The 18,964-nt window shown below is 53.2% G+C and overlaps 1 protein-coding gene across 4 annotated transcripts in view; it reads right to left on the reverse strand.

Moving 5' to 3' along the window:
• Positions 1–16,603, reverse strand: part of TM6SF1 (transmembrane 6 superfamily member 1) — a 35,693-nt gene extending 19,090 nt beyond the window's left edge. For 2 of the 4 annotated variants that reach the window (XM_032392137.1, XM_032392138.1), the window contains exons 1-6: positions 16,424–16,603; positions 11,421–11,524; positions 8,206–8,303; positions 3,957–4,060; positions 2,268–2,350; positions 1,536–1,657 (exon numbers count right to left, since the gene is read on the reverse strand). In XM_032392137.1, coding sequence (XP_032248028.1) covers positions 1,536–1,657; positions 2,268–2,350; positions 3,957–4,060; positions 8,206–8,303; positions 11,421–11,524; positions 16,424–16,515 — 603 coding nt within the window. In that variant the 5' untranslated portion in view covers positions 16,516–16,603. The remainder of the gene's footprint in view (positions 1–1,535; positions 1,658–2,267; positions 2,351–3,956; positions 4,061–8,205; positions 8,304–11,420; positions 11,525–16,423) is intronic. The other 2 variants (XM_032392136.1, XM_032392139.1) reach the window with 2 other exon arrangements.
• Positions 16,604–18,964: the final 2,361 nt, after the last annotated feature.

Consider the following 18,964-nt stretch of genomic DNA (forward strand, 5'->3'; position numbering starts at 1 on the left):
CTGTGAGATTGGGCTGGGTCATCCTGAAAGGCCCTTCGAGCTCTAAGAGTCATATTTTTTTTTTCTTGCAATAGGAGTTTTGTGATTATAAATGTAAGATATGTTCATTTTAAAAGGTAAACCATAAACCCAACCCACTATTAAGAGTCACTATGTTTTTCCAGAGCTATCTATCATCTATCTGATCTACATTTATTTTTACAAAATTAAGACTTTACATATAGCCAATTGTGTATTTGTTCTTTGGACCCTCAACAGCTACCTATATTACAAGCACTTTCCCACATTATTAAAAACTCTTCTAAAACGTAGTATCATGTGGAAGGACCATATTTCAGCCACTCTCACAGTGTTGGACATTTGGGCATTTGCACTGTTAATGTGATGGTGAGCAGTTCTGCACAAAGATCTTTGACCGCATCTCTCTGATGACCTTCCGAGGACAGGGCCTTCGACGTGGGATTACTAGGCTAAGGGGTTAAATTTGCTAAGGTTGATAACACCGCCAAATTGCCTTGCAGAGCAAGTCTGGATTTGTGTTCCTATCAGCACTGTGTGACCATGTCCATTTCTCCCTGGCCATCACTGTTTGAACATTTTAAAAATGATAACAGTTTCCTGTGTCTCACGGCATGAACAGTGTTGACACACTGACGCGGAGACTTTTTTAAAAGCCATGGAGCCCAGGACGATGGGTACCGTTTGCTTTTTCTTCTTAACAACCACCTCGTTCCTCAAAAGGATGTCAGTGCGTCACCCCGAGTGTGCGTCACCCCGAGTGTGCACAGCGGGTGTCTCATTGTTTACAAATGAGGTGTTTGTAAATTACAATGCATTTTAAGGAATTCTGTAAATCTTAGAGTCAACTGAATAATCATGTTCTGATGATCTCTAGTAATTCGTATTTCCATATATCACTTTGCTTAAAGGATCTTGCTTAAGGATCTATTACCTATAAAAGGAAGAGAAACTTAGATGTTACTAGCTTAGAAATGAAGACCTTAACAGAGTACCTGCCCAGCCAGCACTGCTTCACCTTGACCACCTTGGCTGTGAATGGAAGGGAAGTGTCTCGGAAGACATCCCGTAGCCAGTCTTCGTGTGCCTGGATCCCTTGGTACATTAGACCCTGAGGCTGTGTGTGCTACCCCGAACAGCAGGATCCCTCCAGCCTCCCCTTGGAAAGGCCCTGGCATCTCTGCAAGAGCTACCCAAATGCTCAAACACCAGGCCATTAACAGCCCCAGACAAACCACACACTCCACACCCTGAACAGGCTCTGTTGGGAACAGTGTGACCCAGGGCACAGGAAGGTCCAGAAAGCACAGCCTGGCCGGTTGAAGCAGATGTATTCAGACAGAAACAGACCATCTCTGCCACTGTAACTAAGGTGTGACCAATGCACAGAATCAACGCAGTCAAACGGTCTGCCCCAGACCTCCAGTGCCCGGAGGCACAGTTTGATCCAGTAGCCGGGAGATGTGAGTGCACCCCGTGAGTTTGGGAACAGGTTACAGTTAACATAATAAAATCACCTTTGAGGGATAATTATAATTTTCTGATGGCTGATTATAGATTCTGAAACCAGCCCAGACAGGAAGACAAGTATATGGTATGCTTAAGAAAAAAGCAGGGCAAATGCGGGTTCCATACTTCCCTATTTAAAAGAGAGAGAGAGAAAGTCAAACATTTGCCAAAAAGCATCTCTAAACACCAATAACATTGAGGACACCCACCTCAAGTCATTTAACACTGTGCTGTGGACCAGACCATATTCTTCATGAGACCAGATAAAACAGGTCAATTTAAAACTATGAGGTGCGCATTACCAGGCAGGTCCTAGCTACCCTATTTTTAAAGAATATTTAATATAATACCCTGATTGTTTGCACACATAAATGATAACCTCTTTCACGTTAGCTTTCAAGAGCCTTAGTTCTCAAATACATTTATCGAATGTGTCAAGAGTTACGTATGATACAAAAAGTTGTAAGAAATATTTGCACACCACAGATAGCCGCAGACACAAATTACCCCCTCTAGATCCTAAATGTCAGGAATCGCTGATTGTCTCATCGTTCAGCGTACACTTCTGAAAGTTGCTCAAAAGCATTTTTTAACAGGTGAAATGACGGAGGGGAAAAGGAAGGATTCTGCATAATCGCTTTTCAGTAAGCTTGGAATAACAACCAAGACAGCTTCTCTATTTACAAACACGCCCCATTGTTTCAGAAGAGGAAAGTGAATGTTAAGATAAAGTTTCTTACCCACAATGTTTCCTGGCACAAAAACAACAATGCTCATGATAATAGATCCAACCCAATAGAGGCCAATAGTTCTATAACTCTCCCTGCAACGAAAAAATGTCAGCTTAGTGCACTCGTCTTAGAATACTGTTAGCAAAAGATGGTCCACGTGATTAGCATTATCCTAAGTAGTGAAGTGTACGAATCGCAACTTACTGAATCGATAGTAATCAATCAACCCTAAGGGGCCCTAGTGATCAAATTTCATTTCCATCTGTGATATATTATAGAACCCTCTTTGTGTCCTTTGAATAGGAATTATGCTTGCTGCCCTGATCATCTGTTAAAGTACAACACGGTCAATCACAGTCCAAGGAGTCCTGCATTTCACTGTGTCCTATGAAACTCACAGCAGGAAAGGAAAAAGACGGTTCAAAACAGAAGGGAAACTGGACCCATATTTTAAAGCATTGTAAGTATGAGTAACAGGATGTGAAATGGACTTTCCCTGGTGTCAGAATTGTGGCTGGAGTCCTAGCGATGAAGATCATAAGTGCCACCTAGCCCGTGTCCTAACGGGGCAGCTGGACACGGACCCCGAATCTTCATAGGCGAGGTTGACAAAAAGCTCTTTCAGCTGGTAACCCTGCTACCCCACCTCCATAAGGGGCCATGAGAGATCACAGGGAGATTCTCTGAAGGGAAACGGAGGTGGACCTTTCTGCCTTGCCCCACCTCCCGAGCCAAGAGCTGCCACTTCCCAAGAGGCCAGTTCACAATGACTGGGACTGTCAGCAGGAGGACAAACAAGAATCTTCTTCCACAGCAGAACTTCTCTAATAGAGCCAAAGAAACTCCAACCCACTCCTGGCTGCCTCCAAGCAGTCCAGGCATTCTCCGAAATACCTGATGTGTGCCCTGGAGGCTTGGGATCATTCATGAAGAGATAGGCTAGGACCTGAAAGAGTCCCAAACTCAGCTGGAGCTGTCCTTGAGCTCATGACTGAGGGGGCAGGGGCATAGGGCAAGGAGTTGGTCATGCTGAATTTCCACCCATCTGGGGCAAGAATGCATCATTCTCTCCAACCTGGAGCCACGGGAAGGCCTGGGAAGGTAGCTGGGCTTGAAAGGATCCTGCCACAAAGGGTACACGTTCTGGGTGACAGGGACACGAGCAGAAAGCCGCCGTGGGTGTCCCAGCAAGGGCGGGGAAGTCCCACGAACTCAGCCAGCAAGAGCACTGCTCACGCCAGGCCTCTGTGCCACACACAGTCTCCTGGGGTAGGGGTCTCCGAAGAGCCCACGCCTGGGCTCCACACGACAGTCCTGGCATAGCGGAACTGAGGGCACCGATCCCCAGAAACCAGAAATCGTCATGTAAGACTCTGCCCCCCTTTCTTTAGCCCCACGTGCATCCCCGAGGATCCAGCTGCAGACGAGACTGTCCTTCTTGGACAACAGAGTCAGAAGCATAAGGGGTCTGCCCAAGCTGTCCCCATGGCAGGGGATCGTCCAAAGGGGACATGTTCAAAAGGCAGCGGTGCCAAGAAAGGAACTTGTGTTGACTACGTCTAACTCGTGTCCGTGGAGCGTATCTTCACGTGCGTGTGTAGCTGTTTGTGCCCTGCCCCTCTGTCTGCTTTCCTTACATACGTGCGTATCGGCTGCTAGGCTGGCAAAGGGACACACCCGGCGGACGGACTGACTTACTCCCACGCTATGGCCGCCACCATCACCAGATACATCAGATAATGAGCAGAGCCGTCCCAGTAGCAGATCATGTGCCCGTACGCAGTGTTCAGATACGGTTCACCCTAAGGAAAGAGTAAAAGAGGAGTCTACTTTAAATAGGACTCAAACATCTCCACCCAGGACACCAGACCTGTATTTCAAGTAAAATGGAACAGCAGAGCTGGCTTGTGTTCGTCTGCTAAGATAAACCTAGGCTCAGTCCCATACAAGAATCCCGTATAAACTGGAGCCGCCGTCGCCAGAGTCTGCCGTGGGATGGCCCCGAGCCTGCCTGGCCATCCTCTGGGTGATGCACGTGGACAGTGACGCCAGGCAGGTGGAATCGTGGGCAACCGTGGTTGCACGGCTAATGCACCGAGGCCGAGTCAAATCTGGGACCAAAGGTGCGTCGGCTCTGGCCGGAGGGGGTGGCCAGAGAAGACTCCGTCCGCCACAAGACACCAGCTGCCCTGCGTCATTCGCCTGCATGCTGATCCCCAGGCTTGTTGGGCTGAGGCTGAGGAAGGCACATCTTGCCCACACCCAGGCACACAGACAGACAGACGGACAGGCACCCCACCCTCTCGACCTTCCCAGGCACCCTACGGGACCCACAACTCACTCCACTCTACAGATGAGGAAACAGGGCTCCAAGGGGTCACAGGACCGGCCTAAGGTCACATAGCGAATTCCTAGCACGGAGCATACCATCAAGAAAAGCCACACTTCTCCTGAGAAATTAATTTTATGAACATGAGATTTTATGACGCACTACATTTCCCTCTTCCAGACGGCTCCCAGAAAGTCACAGTCTAATTTGCAGGGGGGTTAATGTCATTCTGACGCCCCCTCGTTCTTTCTCCTCGCTCCCACGTTCATGCTCTCCTGCCTTGTGTCCCTCCGAGACGCCCTCAGTCCTGTCGGCAGCGGCCAAGAGGGGGCCCCGCTGGAGCCCCACGCTCCCGGGGCAGGGACTGCTCTGTCACCACTCCCCACGCGTCTGATGGCATGAGGACCGTGGAGCAGGTGGGAGTGCCTCGGCAGCTGGACTTGCGTGCCCGCGTCCCTTCTCTCCGACATGCTATGACTGGACAAAGCAATGCCATGTCACGACTTCATGGTCATGCCTATGCACCTGGCCCTCGGAGCCGGCCTCACCTGGTGGCTTGATGGGTGTCTTTAACTGGACGGCCCTTTGAGGGCCCTCCAAACGCCCCTGAACTCCTTCCACTTCTCAGCTTCTGCCCTCCGCCGAGCCCCGCCCGGCCTCCCGATGAACCGTGACAGCACCCAGCCCGCCTGGCTCAAAGCCACAGGGCCATTTTTGTCACTCCTCTCTCCTCTGCGGTCTGTGGGCAAGTCTGGTCAATTCTCTCTCTCTGAGGTCACTGCGGGCCACCCTCCCTGTCCGTACATGGCCCTGTTCAAGCCCTCAGTGCCCCTCACGGAGCCAGTCCCACACGGTCTCTCTGTCTCCCTCTCTTTCCAATCCACCTGCCAGATGAAGACTCATGGGCCTGGCTCCTAACGCATCTCTTCCACTCAAAAGCCTCCCAAAGCTGGTGGCCGCCCGCAGGCCCGGCCCCACCTCCCCTACCTGGCAGCCAGGCGCCCAGAACCTGGCCCTGCAAACCTTCCCAGAGCGACACCCCATCCCACCTTCTCACGCCTCACCGCTTGACACCCTCAACACCTCAACCTCTGCGCCCTTTCAGCAGCCACCTCCTCCCCAAGAGCTCCCCACTCTTTGGACTCAGAGGTCCCAGGCTCTCCAGCTGTTCCGTCTGCCTCTTGGCCTCACAATCCGCTTCAGGGACTCTTCTGGCCACGGCCTCCAGAGGTCCACTCACTCCACCCTCAGCCATCTTCTCTCTCCCCCTTCTCCCGAGCAAGACTTCAGGTACCATCTATACTCAGATGGCCCCCAAATTTCTCCGTCAGGAATGGTCCTCAGAGCTCAAGACCTGCAAAGCCCTGCCAACTGGGACATCTGCCAGGATGTCCCTCCACCACCTGAAACTCCACATGTCCCCAAATGAACTCAACATCATCCCTGCACACCTGCCCCCTGGGCTGACCATGGGGAGACACCTGCCTTTTCTCACCTCCAAGCTCTTGATCAAGCCGTCCCTTCTCCTTGGAATGCCCTCCACCCTCCTCGTCTATCTGGAAAATGTTTACCTTCCAATGTCATTGCCATTTGAAAAAATGGCAGTGTCACTAATTCAGTGAGGACTCCCCTGACTGCTTCCAGACCCAGTTCTTCCCTGCAGTGTCACTAATTCAGTGAGGACTCCCCTGACTGCTTCCAGACCCAGTTCTTCCCTGCGTACGGGCTGACCTTGTTTTATCGCCCTTCACTTTACTGTGCATTGCAGACATTGTGTTTTTTACAAACTGAAGGTTTGTGGCAACCCTGCGTTAAGCAAGTCTCTCGGGGCCGTTTTTCCAACAGCATTTACTCGCTGTGTGTCTCTGGGTCGCATTTGGGTAATCCTGGCAATATTTCAAGCTTTTCCATTATTATTCTATTTGTGATGGTGATCTGGGACCGGTGATCTCTGATGTTACTACTGTGACTGTTTGGGGGGCCCCACGAACTGCACCCATATAAGATGGCGATTGTTGGGTGTGGTCTGACTGCTTCGCCTACCTGCATCCCTCCCTCCCTCTCTCTCCCTGTCCTCGGCAAACTCCACTGTTGTCTTATTTTAAGAAACTGCCACAGCCACCCCAAACCCTCAGCAGCCACCATCCTGATCAGTCAGCAGCCAGGGACATCACGGTAAAGACCCTCCACCAGCAAGAAGATGAGGACTCGTTGAAAGCTCAGATAATAATCAGGTTTTTAGCAAAAAAGTATTTTAATATTAAGGTATATACGGTTTTTAGACACAATGCTATTGTACACTTCATAGACTACCGTATAGTGTAAATACAACTTTTAGGTGCATCGGGAAGCCAAAAACTTCATGTGGCTTGCTTTATTGTGATATTTGCTTTATTGCAACGGTCTGGCACCGAACCCGCACTATCTCCACAGGGTGCCCATACCCTGTGCCCAACTCCTGTCTGCGGGACTGAATTCCCCCTGTCATCCCTCTAGTTTAATAACACCACCATTCTCCCAAAAGCAAGAAGCAAGAGGTCTTCTTGGACCTTACCCTCCCCATCACCCCCAGCTAATCCCTGAGTCCTACCCACTCCAACCACTCAAAGCCTCTGAAATTCGTCCCTCCTCCCTACCTCCTGTGCTTGGCTCTGCCTAGGCCATCCTCAAGCCCTTGCTGGCCCTGCAAAAGCCTCCTGACTTGAGTCCCAGCTCTCAGCCCAGACACTCCCCTTCAAGCCCATCGTTCCCAGAGCTGACTGCATGTTCCCTAACTCAAATTCTTCCTTCGAATGTGAGATAAAATCCAAACTCCCTTTGCTTAACATATGACGCTCGCCGTTACTTGAAACACAGATGAAAACTGTACTTTCCTGTGTGACCTTGAGTAAGTTACTTAACCTCTGGGGCTGGATTCATCACACCACTAAAACAGGGAAAGAGGACTAGCTCTCTCAAGGGCAGGTAGCACTATAATATGACAGCGAGGGAAGGATCATCGCCATCAAATGGCTTCATTAAGTGTCTCAGTGTTCTCTAACACACGTAAGACCGACCTGGACTTTTGGATATACTAATGTTTTAATAATAAAACACCAAGGGGCGCCTGGGTGGCTCAGTCGGTTAAGCGGCTGCCTTCAGCTCAGGTCATGATCCCAGGGTCCTGGGATCGAGTCCCGCATCGGGCTCCCTGCTCTGCGGGGAGCCTGCTTCTCCCTCTCCCTCTGCCTACTTGTGTTCTCTCTCTATCTCTCTGTCAAATAAATAAATAAAATCTTTAAAAAAAAAAAAAATAATAATAATAATAAAACACCAAATACTAAATTCCTTTAGAGTATCTCATTTATATTAAATACAAGCAAAGGAAAAAGGTAGTGGACCAGGTGTGAGGGAGGAGGTATCAGAAGAAGATGCTGAAAAGAAGTGTCTCCCATGATCAAATCCCAACTTTCTGCTTCACTTTCCACATGAATAAACCACCTACGTCTGTGGCAGTAAAAGAAATACCACGGATCTTACCACCTTACACTAAATGTAGGGATTTCATCTTTCTGAGCAATGGGACTTGGGGTGCTGACCCTTCGGCATAAGGCTTACAGTCACTAAGCGATCCCATACCTCTCTCAAGTAGTACGTCATGAACCCGTCAATGATTCCATCCTGTTCCAAGCCTATGATGAGGTTCACCACGCTGGTAAATCCGAAAACTGCATACACTAGAGCAAAGGAAGAAGTAGTTATTTATTTATTTATATTTTTGTAAATTAATCTCTACGCCCAATGTGGGGCTTGAACCCACAACCTCCAAGATCAAGAGTCACATGCCCCACTGACTGAGCCAGCCAGGCACCCCAAGAAAGCAATAGTTTAAAAAGCAGGAGCTCAGGAGGCAATGACTAAGAGCTTGGCATTCACCAAAAATGGTGACTTGGTCGTCATCTTTTCCAGAAGACACTGGGCACTGTGAAGATGGACTAACAGAAGGACCCTCGCCGTTGTTACGGATCTCCGTGTCATTGCCCGAGTGCCCTCTCCAAGGGGACACCCACCAGGGGGACAGAACGACACGCTCACCCACTAACTGAGCCACAGGATCCTACCAGATCACCCCATCCATCCTCCACAACCTACCAGTGGCTGCCTGGGGCCATACCAGCATCCCACCTGCAGCCAGCTCGTCTGATGTTTGCCCTAGTCCACACTGAAGAGCCTAAAGACGGATGATGACTGATGAGCAAGTTGTAAGAAGAAAGGCCAGTGATTTTTAAAATGGGTACAAGACGGCACAATTGCATACGAAAGAAGCCAAGCCACAACGTCTCAGAGAATCTCACTCAGGTTGTGAGAATCTCCTAAACAGGCTTAAAGCTACCAGCAACACACAGCTACAGAATGATACGTTTTACATGGCAAAAGATCAACTTAGGGCATGTTAGTTTATCAATAAGGATGCATTTTCAAGCTGTACCCCATCAGAAGCCATGTGGCGGGCACGGGTAGGACAAGAATTCGAAGGTGGACAGAAGAACAGCCATGATAAAATGGGGAGGTTACTTCCCAGAGAAGGGAAGCCAGCCTTGCCAGGTCTGCAGCCAAGCCCCGGCGTTCACATCTTCCCCAGGATGCAAGGCCCGCGAGTGCCCTGCCCTACAGACCCTGCCTTCCCGCGCCTTCCAGGTCTGTGCTCCAGACCTTGCTGTCAGGATCAGCCCCCGAAGGTCCCCCAGGAAAGAAAGCGCTCAGCATCTGATCACTGAGGCTGACGGGAGTGTCGGATGCTGGGTCCAAGGCGACAAGCCCCGGCCCCAGGGCTGCGGTGTGCTCAAGCTAGGACATAGACGAGAACAGAGGGCTGAGGGTGTAGGAACAAGGGTGCTCAATCCTGGGGAATTGGGAGAGACCCAAGTCAGCTAAGCATGGACTCCATGGAGTGGGGTGGAAAGACAGCAGCAGGAGACCACTCTCGAAACCTAGGCTGGGGTCAGAGCAAAGACAGGTGGTGTGGGGCCAGAGAAATGATGTGGGCCTTGAACTCAGACAGGTCCAACTCACCGACCCACTGGCTGTCCAACCTTAGGCAAGTCACATGATTTACCTAAGCTTCAGGGTCTTTTATATGCAAGTTGGGAGAAATTAGTTACTTACAATTCTTCTTTCCCTCCCCACCTTTGCCAAGATCCACGGTGGGCAGAGAATATTCCCCATGCCATTGATGATGGACTCAGCCACACGACTTCCTTTGGCCACTGGAGTGTGCATGGAAGTGACAGTGGCCAACTCCAAGTCTCCTCTGCCATGAGAAGGGCCCACCATGGGGAGCTGCTGGTCCAAGAACAAGGAGACACATGGGACAGCTCTGAATATGACCCGCAGCCCGATGCACAACAGTCCTAGCTAACCTGCAGACCCGTGAGCGTGGGCACTAAATGTTTGTACCCAAGACTGGAAGTACCCGAAGTGTGGGTACAGAAGACAGGCATAAACAAAATGGAGTATGACTCAGCCATAAACAAAGAAGGAAATCCTGCCATTTCTAACAACCTGGGTGGACTCTGAGGGCATTGTGCTAAGGGAGATGAGTCAGCAGAGAAAGACCGAGACTGTGTGATCTCACTCCGGGACGTGGAAGCCAAACAAGCTGAACTCATAGAAACAGAGGCTGGAACGGTGGTTGCAGGGCTGGTGAGTGGGGGACACGGGGAGACGCTGGGCAAAGGGTACAAACTTCCAGTTGCAAGATGAGTAAGTTGACAGCGTGGTGACCGCGGTGAACAAGACTGCACTGTACCCTAAATGTTCTCACCACACGCCATAGAAAGGTAATTCTGTGAGGTGAGGGACCCTACGGCGAACAACCTCGTTGTGGCCACCATCTCACGGTGCAGCCGTGTATCACGTCGTCACGGGGTAGACCTTACGCCTGCCCGGTGTCAGACGTCAATTACGTCTCCGTAAAGCTGCAGAAACACGGGAAATGTCTGTTGCTGCGGCAGGACACCGAGGTCTGGGGACGTCTGATACGCAGCGTCGCTAAAGCAGAAACTGAACGAGTAAAGGCGCAGCCCAGCTCCCGGCAGGGGACGCGCTTGAAGGCGGGGACGGCTTTGCTGGGGGCAGCGTGGTGCAAAGAAGAGCGTGGCTTCGGGGGTCAGTGCCGTTCTCACTATATGACCTTGACCACGTGTCTTAGCGGCTCCGAGCCAGCTTCTTCATCTGTAAGGGGAGGGCATCTGTTGCGAGGATTAAATAAGCTAATACTTCGAAGTGCTCGGGGCCACACCAGGCACGCTGTAAGTGCTTGATCAGGGGTGTTTTCACTTACGTAATGCACGTGTGTACTTTTCAGGCACTGTTTAAATATTTGACTAATATCATTGAATGTTTGTAGCAACCCTCCATGGGGAGCACTGTTTTCCTCAGTGGACCAAGACACTGTACAGCTCAGTTCCACGCCAGGTGGAGGGGGCGGCAAGAAGCAAGGCAAAGGCAAGCACGGGAAGGAGCCGCTGCAAGAGCCGAGGGCAGAGGTCAGAGCACGGCTGGGGGTGGGGGTGGGGGTGAGGAACAGAGGGGCCTCCTGCTTGGCCCTGGCCGTGACTTTCCGCCATGATCCCTGCTGGGAAAGGGTGGGCTCCATGGCTCAGAGGAGGTGTTCATCTGGAGGGGAGGATTGCGTTGCCCTGGAACACTCCTCCGTTTCCTGCCACTTCCCCAGTGGGGCTCAGGGTACGGGAGACAGACTCCTTCTTTGTGGGGGAAGCGTGATGAAGGCGAAGGCCCAAGAGCTGTACTACGAGGTGGACACCAACCGTTTCCCTCGCATGGAGACGTACCATAGAACAGTGGGTCCCGGGGTGGTTTTCTTTTGACCAGGACACGAGCCAGCAGGGCTACCAGGAGCAAGATGAGGCCAGCAACCCCTACAATTGTCCAGGAACTGCAACGACCAGAACAGGGAGGTGGTCACTTATCGAAATAAACATGTTGATGCATGGAATTTCCTGGCTATTGAATGCATTCGCCCCCACCTCTGCCTCTGCATCCAGTTCCAGTGCTGTGGGCTTAGCCAGGTTTCTCTGCAGTGCTTTGGCCCCCGCGGGCCACCCGTGTGACTTTCAGGGACTGGAACCACCAGCTCCTCGCTCTTCCCAGCCTGCCCACCTGCACCCTCCACCCCATCCCAGCCCACCCTGAAGATGGCCCCTGCCTCACTGCCTCTGCGTCCACCCCCCACGCCCGCTCCTCCCAGTCCTGTTCCCCAGTGACTGACAGGCCTAACCACCAAATCTGCCACCTCCCTCAGAGCCAGCCAGAAACCTTCGGACTGAGCTCCAGGGAGCACAGAAGAGTCACAGCTACGCCACCTTCCAGGAGGACCAGGAGGAAGGGCCCCAGGATGTGTATAATCAAAGGGGCCAGAGGATGAGGCCAATCCAAGGAAGGAAGAGTTGGGCCAGAGCTGCGGCCAGAAGGAAGCCAGCTCCACACACCCGGGGCAGCAAGCCAGAGTCCAACCCCGCGCCTGGAAGGTAAGGTGAGGCTAGGGTGGGCACGGGAAAAGGACCCGATACCAAGGAGACCAGGGGCCAAGGCCCCTTCCCAGTGGGACAGCAGTAGGGCGTGAGCCTTGGTTGAGTTAGCAGTCAAGACACCTAGAGTCTAGGACCTACTCTGCTCCTGCCTAACTGGGCGACCTGAGCAAAGTCCTGTCATTTCATCATCTGTTTATTAACTAATTTTAAAACATATTAAGGATAAAATGTTTTATGCACCACCATGTGCCAGGCACTGTGGATGAATGGAGGACGTCCCTGTCTCCACGGAGGGTCCTATCTCAATGGACTCCGAGCTCTCTCACCCAGGAGGTCACCTCTAGACCTACAGAGATTCTCTCTCACACCTACAGCACCGAGCAGGGCTTGCAGTCCTAGACCAAGGGCCCCGCGGCCCTCTCCAGCAGCCTGCTACACCGCAGCCTCAACAGCCCTGCAGAGCTGCCACAAACAGCACTCCTCGGCCAAAACCCCCACACCACAGCAGCCCGGCAAGGGGCTTTTGGATCACCTCTGCCATATGCCCTGGGACTTCTGGAAAGTACCTTTCTCAGTCACAGATTCCACAACCTAACAATACCTACTGACAGCTGAGGGACAAACTCATGCTGAAGTTCACTCCACTCACCTGCAGCTGGAATGGTTGTTAGAAATCTGCCCCCAATGTAAGACGGGTCAGTGAGGAAGTGGGAAGAGATCCATCCAACCTGCAGGTAGATGGGCCCCCAGGAGACTGGTCACAGGTGCAGGAGAGCTGTATCTCTAGCACCTGGCCCAGGCCCCACAAAGAGTCAGGGAATGGGCTCTGGGCATCAGGAGCACCCAGATTTCCAAATGCCACCCTCGACCTCCAGAATCAAATACTTTGGGGTGAGGCATGGGAATATGCAACTTTTTTCAAGATACCTGGATGAGTATGACAAAGTCTGCCTGAGGACTTCTGTTAGGATAATAAGAATTGATGAATGGATGAAGGAGGGAAAGAGGGGAAGAGAAGCCAGGAAGGAGAAATGGATGGATGAATGGATGGATGGTGGATAATGAATGAATGGACAGATGATGGATCATGGATGGTGGATGGTGATTGAATGGATGGGTGGATGGATGGACAGATGGATGGTGTATAGATGGATGATTGGTGGTGGATGGACGGATGGATGGATGGTGGATGAATGGATGGATGAATGGATAGATGATGGATGGTGGATGGCAAATGAATGGATGGATGGATGGATGAATGGATAGATGATGAATGGTGGATAGTGAATGAACGGATGGATGGTGGATGGAAGGATGATGGATGGTGGATGACGGATGGATATATGGTGGATGGATGGATGGATGATGGATGGTAAATGAATGGATGAATGAATGGATGATGGATGGTGAATGATGGATGGATGACAGATGGTGGATGGATGGATTACACACTTCTATGATAAGAATGAGGATGACTGTGTCAACGTCCAGTTAAGATGCTGAAATAGGACATTTCTAGTGTGGCACATCAGTGGATCCTGTAGGGATAAGCTAAAGGAGCAGAGGATGGAAGAGGAGGCTGATGTGGGTCAGGAACATGATACTGGTCTGAAGCATCCATGAAAAGGGAAGAGGTTAGGTGTGCTATGTAAGCTGACAAGCATTTTAATCACATTCTGAGGCAGGTGGTAGCCAGGAAGTAACCCCCATCCCTGCTCCTACAAGGGCCTGTGCTTATGGCTGGCACATCACGCAGCTGGTGCTCTTCTGGAGTATGAGAGCAGCGTAAATTGGTTCACCTGTGTGCTCTCACACTCGCCACCTGGGGGAGGAGCAAAGAACGGAGAGAAACTGGGGCAGCAGATCCTGTGTGTATCCCAGTGACCACCAAGTGCAGAACCTGCTCAGAACAGGGAGAGAAGGATCCAGCAGGGACTTGGGGGGTGGGGGGGAGGGGGTAAGGGCTGAGACACACCCAAGGGTGAAAACGTTGCTAGTCTTGGAATGGGGGGGTTACTGATGCCCTTCCATGAAGGGAACACCTACTCAAAGGGGATGTGTATGGGTGAGCATGAGTAGGGAAAGTGTGTGTGTGTGTGTGAGAGAAAGAGAGAGAGGATGAGACTGAGAGATCCCAACTCTTTCCTGACTCCATAACCTGCCTTGCTTTTTCTGGTTTTCAGGCTTTTGTAAAAGGCCTGGTGGGAAGGAAGCTTCAACTAATCCAACTGATTCAAACCTAACTGAAGGCCCGCTAGCACAAGGCCCTGTGCTGGGCCAGACAATGCCACGGGGAGCTGTGGCCGGGGAAGGTGAGTCCTGACCACAGGAAAGTAACTCTCGTGGCAGAAGTGTGATCCCAGGGGGCTAGGTGGATGGAGAGATTACGGGTGCTTGGAGGGAGGTTTTGGAAAAGGAAGAGGCGGCATTGATGGAAGGCCATCAAGTCAGGTATGGCTTCAACAGTCGGGTCAGAGAGGAAAGCCTCCTGGTCAGAGCGTACTGCGTGAGCCAGGGCAAGGAGGCAGGACGTTAAGGAGCATCCAAGGGCTGGGCAGGGAGGCTCCTGGGGGAGGCTCTGCCAGGGCCCGGGGTGGGGAACTGCAGGGAGGAAACAGATGTTAGCCCAGCCCTGGGGCCAGCGTGGAAGGGGACGGTGGGAGCGGGGAGTGGAGAAAGAAGACAGAGCCAGAGGCCACTGGGAGTTTAACCTGCAGGGGGATGGGAAGAATAACTGGAACCAATTATTCAAAACTCTGCAGGGCTTAGCACTGTGCTCAATAATACACGGCAATACATAATTCAGTGTGTGCTCAGTAAATGCCATCACCATCCTGCCAGGGGCTGAGGCCGAAATCTCAGAGTCATCCTCAAACCCTCTCTAGGACATGCAGACCTTCAGTAAGCTGCACTGCGCTCCCTCCCAAATACCCCTGCGCCCCGCCACCGCACCCCTCTGCTCCCACTGCTCCCCGTTCCCCTACGTGGAAGGTTCTGTCCCCACCTCTTCCTGTGGCCACCTCCTGCACAAGTCACCTCCTCCAAGAAGCTTCCCCTGACCACCAGTCCCCTTCCCTCATATCACCCCATTTTTCTTTATTGATGTCTGTCTCAACACTCGCTTCCCCAGCCTTTCCTGGCTTGTCCGTGGCCATATCCCCAACCGTTGGAACGGTGTCAAGCACAGAATATGTACTCAATAAATATTTGTTGAACTGCGCATGATGCCACTGTAGGAATGCAGGGTCTCCTGGGCACTGTGTTCGCAGACACGTGACATTTGCTGCCCAGAGCTGCTGCTTCCAGGAGATGCACCCCGAGACTGGGTCAGACCAAGGGAGCGCTCCGTGTGGATGGGGGCCATCTGGACAAGGCTGTCAGCAAGTGGTGGCCCCAGCAGAGAGAGAGAGAGAGGGAGAAGGAAGTCACCGCCCTGGAGGCAGACACTCATCCTCAGCCCGAAGGTCTGGAGGGGGTTTGCCGCGTGCAGACTGATGCAATTTCCTCAGCACCAACTGCTGTGGGAAGCCTAATAGGTTAACGTCCTCGTCCCCACGGACAGCAGGGAGCACCAGCAGGCCCGGAGGCCTGGCACCTGTCCCCGCGGCCCGGCGCAGGGCGGCCTAGCACAGGACTGAGGCGGGGCTTTGAACCGAAGCCGTCCGCGGCCTCCGCCGGCCCCACCCGTTTCCTCGGCCTCGAGCTGCCGGCCTCCCCTCCCTGCGCTGTCCCACCCCAGCGGCGCCACAACAGGATACAAATACGGGCCATTTGACAGACCAGAAAACTGAGGCCGGGCCACACGGGCAGTGCCAAAGGCACGCCGAGAACCCTGTCGGCCCGGGGTATTTCTGCCAGTCATTCACAACAGTTTCTAAAATTAATAAGAAATGCGAAGTATGTGTGTGTCCATACATGGAAACGTCCCTGGGAAATGCGAAACGGACACGGCCCAACCCGAGGGAGCACGGCCACGCTCGTCGGTGTGCCTGCGCCCCACGCCCCTGCCCCCCAGCTGCTCAAGGCCGGGGCATCGCCTCGCTGGCCTCCGTCACCCCGGACAGCGGGCACGGGGTGGGCACGGCGCGCGCCGCACTTGGTTCCAGAACCGCAGCGAAGGGCCGGGACGGCCGCCCGAGCCCAGCGCCCCCCGCCCCCGCCCGGCGCGGGGAGCCCCCGCAGACCCCCGGCCCCGGCCCTGCGGCTGGCGGCGCGAGCCCCCTCGGAAGAGCTGCCGGGCGCTCGTGCGGCGCGGAGGCCACTCGGCCGCCCCCCGCCGCCGCCCCCGCCGCGCGCCCACTCACTCGTGCTGGGCCGCCAGGTGGTTGAAGACGTAAGTGACCGGGATGGCCGAGAGGGACAGCACGAAGACCCCGGTGGCCGCAGAGGCACTCATCGCCGCCGCCGCGCCGCTCGCCCTTCAGCGCATCCCGCGCGGCGCCCCGCCCCAGCTTCCGGCAGCGCCCGCGCCCCTCGGCCGTGCCCTTCGGGGCGTCCCGCGCCGCGCCCTCAGCAGCGCCCCCTCGGCGCGCCGGCCCGCAGCCGCCCCGGAGCGCAGCGCCGCCGTGCCGTCCCGAGGAGCGGCGACAGCCCCCGGCCCGGTACAGGTGTCCCCGGGGGGGCGCGCGCTGCGGGGAGGCGGCGGCGGCTGGGGGGTGGGTACGGCCGGGAGCTGATCATCGACAAGCTGGAGAGGCTCCGGGGCCGAGCTGCGGGCCGGCGGGGGGGCGGGAAGGGCCCCGCGAGATCATCCACGTGGGGAGCCCTAGGCCTGGGGACGGCGGGACAGATGAGCCCGAAACCTCGGATCTCCTCCGCGAGCAGCCAACAGCGGGCAGCCAGCCAGCACAGCTCGGTGCAGAGAACCCGGTGCAAACCCTGGCCGCTCACCCGCTTGCTGACCTTGGTCGAGTTACTTAACTCTTCGGTCTTTTCCCTTGTGTCAAATGGGGACAACGCACGGCAGTGCGTGGTGGGATTAACTGAGCTGGTGTGCATGGATTGCTCACCCTGCACTGCTCGGAACACGGCTGTCCCCTGCAATTCCCATTTGGGGGGATTGAAACTGACCCTGGGAGAAAGGCTATGATTTAAGAGACCGGAGCGCCATTCATTTCCATTCCAGGTAGCGGTCCTGGAGGCCAGGTTACTGCAGGACAGGAGGCACGGGGCCCTACACAGGGAACAAGGACTGGAAGGCAAGCGCTCTGGGCTCAGACCACCGTCAGACAGACGCCCACCGGTTAAAGAGAAGACGGGCTTGACCATGCTGGAGGCGAGGTCTCAGACAGCCCCCTGGGGCTGAGCCTGGATTGGTCTACTGTCCTAGAAAGGGAAGGACAGTGAGTTCAGACAGAGCGGCCCTAGCAACCCAGAGAGGTGAGATGGACTTAGTGTACTAAGCCTTCACCTGCCTGGGAGCTGACGACATCATTCGGCTCGTTTCAGAGATGAGGAAAATGAGCCACACAGAGGCTGTGACCTACCTGCTCTGGGACCACCCCACTTTTCCCAAGCCAGCTCTCCTAATCCCCTATCTGGGTGCTTCCGGGAGGCTTACGTCTAACTCTGAGGACATAATGATAAAACCTTGGCCCAAATTGTGACACAGCCAAAGTTTTCCCAAGAGATGTCCTTAACCTCTGACCTGGATGTCACCCTCTTCCACAACTACTCCTAGTCTTCATCACTCTCCTTAAACTCTTCCTCCAGACAACAAATACCTCCTCTGAACCCTTCTCTCCTCCCAGCCCATCCCTGAGGCCAGGCCAGCCCCTCCATCACCACCCAAACCCGGCTGTATGAGTTTTGCCTTCTCTCTCATATCTTGAACCCCTCTGGCTGCCCTGTGTCCTTCCCCTCAACCTAGGCACACGCATGACTATGTTCTGATGTAGAAATGTGCTCCCTGGGCCAGAGGCTCCTCTCCGTATTCTACCTTCTCTCTCTTCTTTCTCATCCATGCTCCCTTTTAATGCCTGTGCTTATGCTGAGAGATCCCAAATTACGGTCCCTCGCGCTGGCCTCTCCCCTCAGCACTGCCACATGGGCATCCCACACACACCTCACAGTCAACGTGGCCAAAATGGACTTCTTCATTTGCCATGAGACCACGCCAGCTTTCTCTCATCTGGTGGCACCACATTCACCTGACTGTCCAACCCAGACACCTGGGAATCCACCTCAGTTCTGGCCAATCCCCAATTCCTCTGGTTACAGTAGTGTTCCCTGTGTTCCTTCCCAAATACTTCTGCACCCCCACTGTCTGTTCCGGTCTGTATCGTCTCCCGTGTCCTACCCCCTCCCTCGTCTCTCTGGTTCTGATCCCACCAACTCTAGAAGACCTCACCTGACCACCCTCCTGGGCCTCCCTCACCCTCTCCATCAAGCCTTGCCTTCTTCACAGCACTTACACTATCCAAGACTATCTTGCTTACATGTCTGCTTTCTGTTCTGCGTCTCTCTCTCCATTATGATGTAAGCTCCTCGAGGTCAGGAACTTACCCATCTTGTTTATAATTCTATTCCTATCATTTATATTAGCAGAGGAGGTGCTCGAGAAATCTTTGTTCAGTGAACGAATGCTCAGATCATCATTGTCCAATGGAAATATAATGTGAGCCACATGTGCAATCTTAATTATTTTTTTTTTAGGTAAACTCTACACTCAACATGGGGCTCGAACTTAAGACCCCGAGATCAAGAGTCACACGGTGTACCGACTGAGCCAGCCGGGTGCCCCTGTAATCTTAAATTTTCCAGTAGCCACATTACAAAAGTAAAAGGACACAGGTGAAATTAATTTTCATGATATATTCTATTTAAGCCATATGTCTAAAAGATTA

The sequence above is a fragment of the Phoca vitulina genome, unplaced genomic scaffold, assembly GCF_004348235.1.
Source record: "Phoca vitulina isolate PV1807 unplaced genomic scaffold, GSC_HSeal_1.0 scaffold65, whole genome shotgun sequence".
Taxonomy (NCBI): Eukaryota; Metazoa; Chordata; class Mammalia; order Carnivora; family Phocidae; genus Phoca; species Phoca vitulina.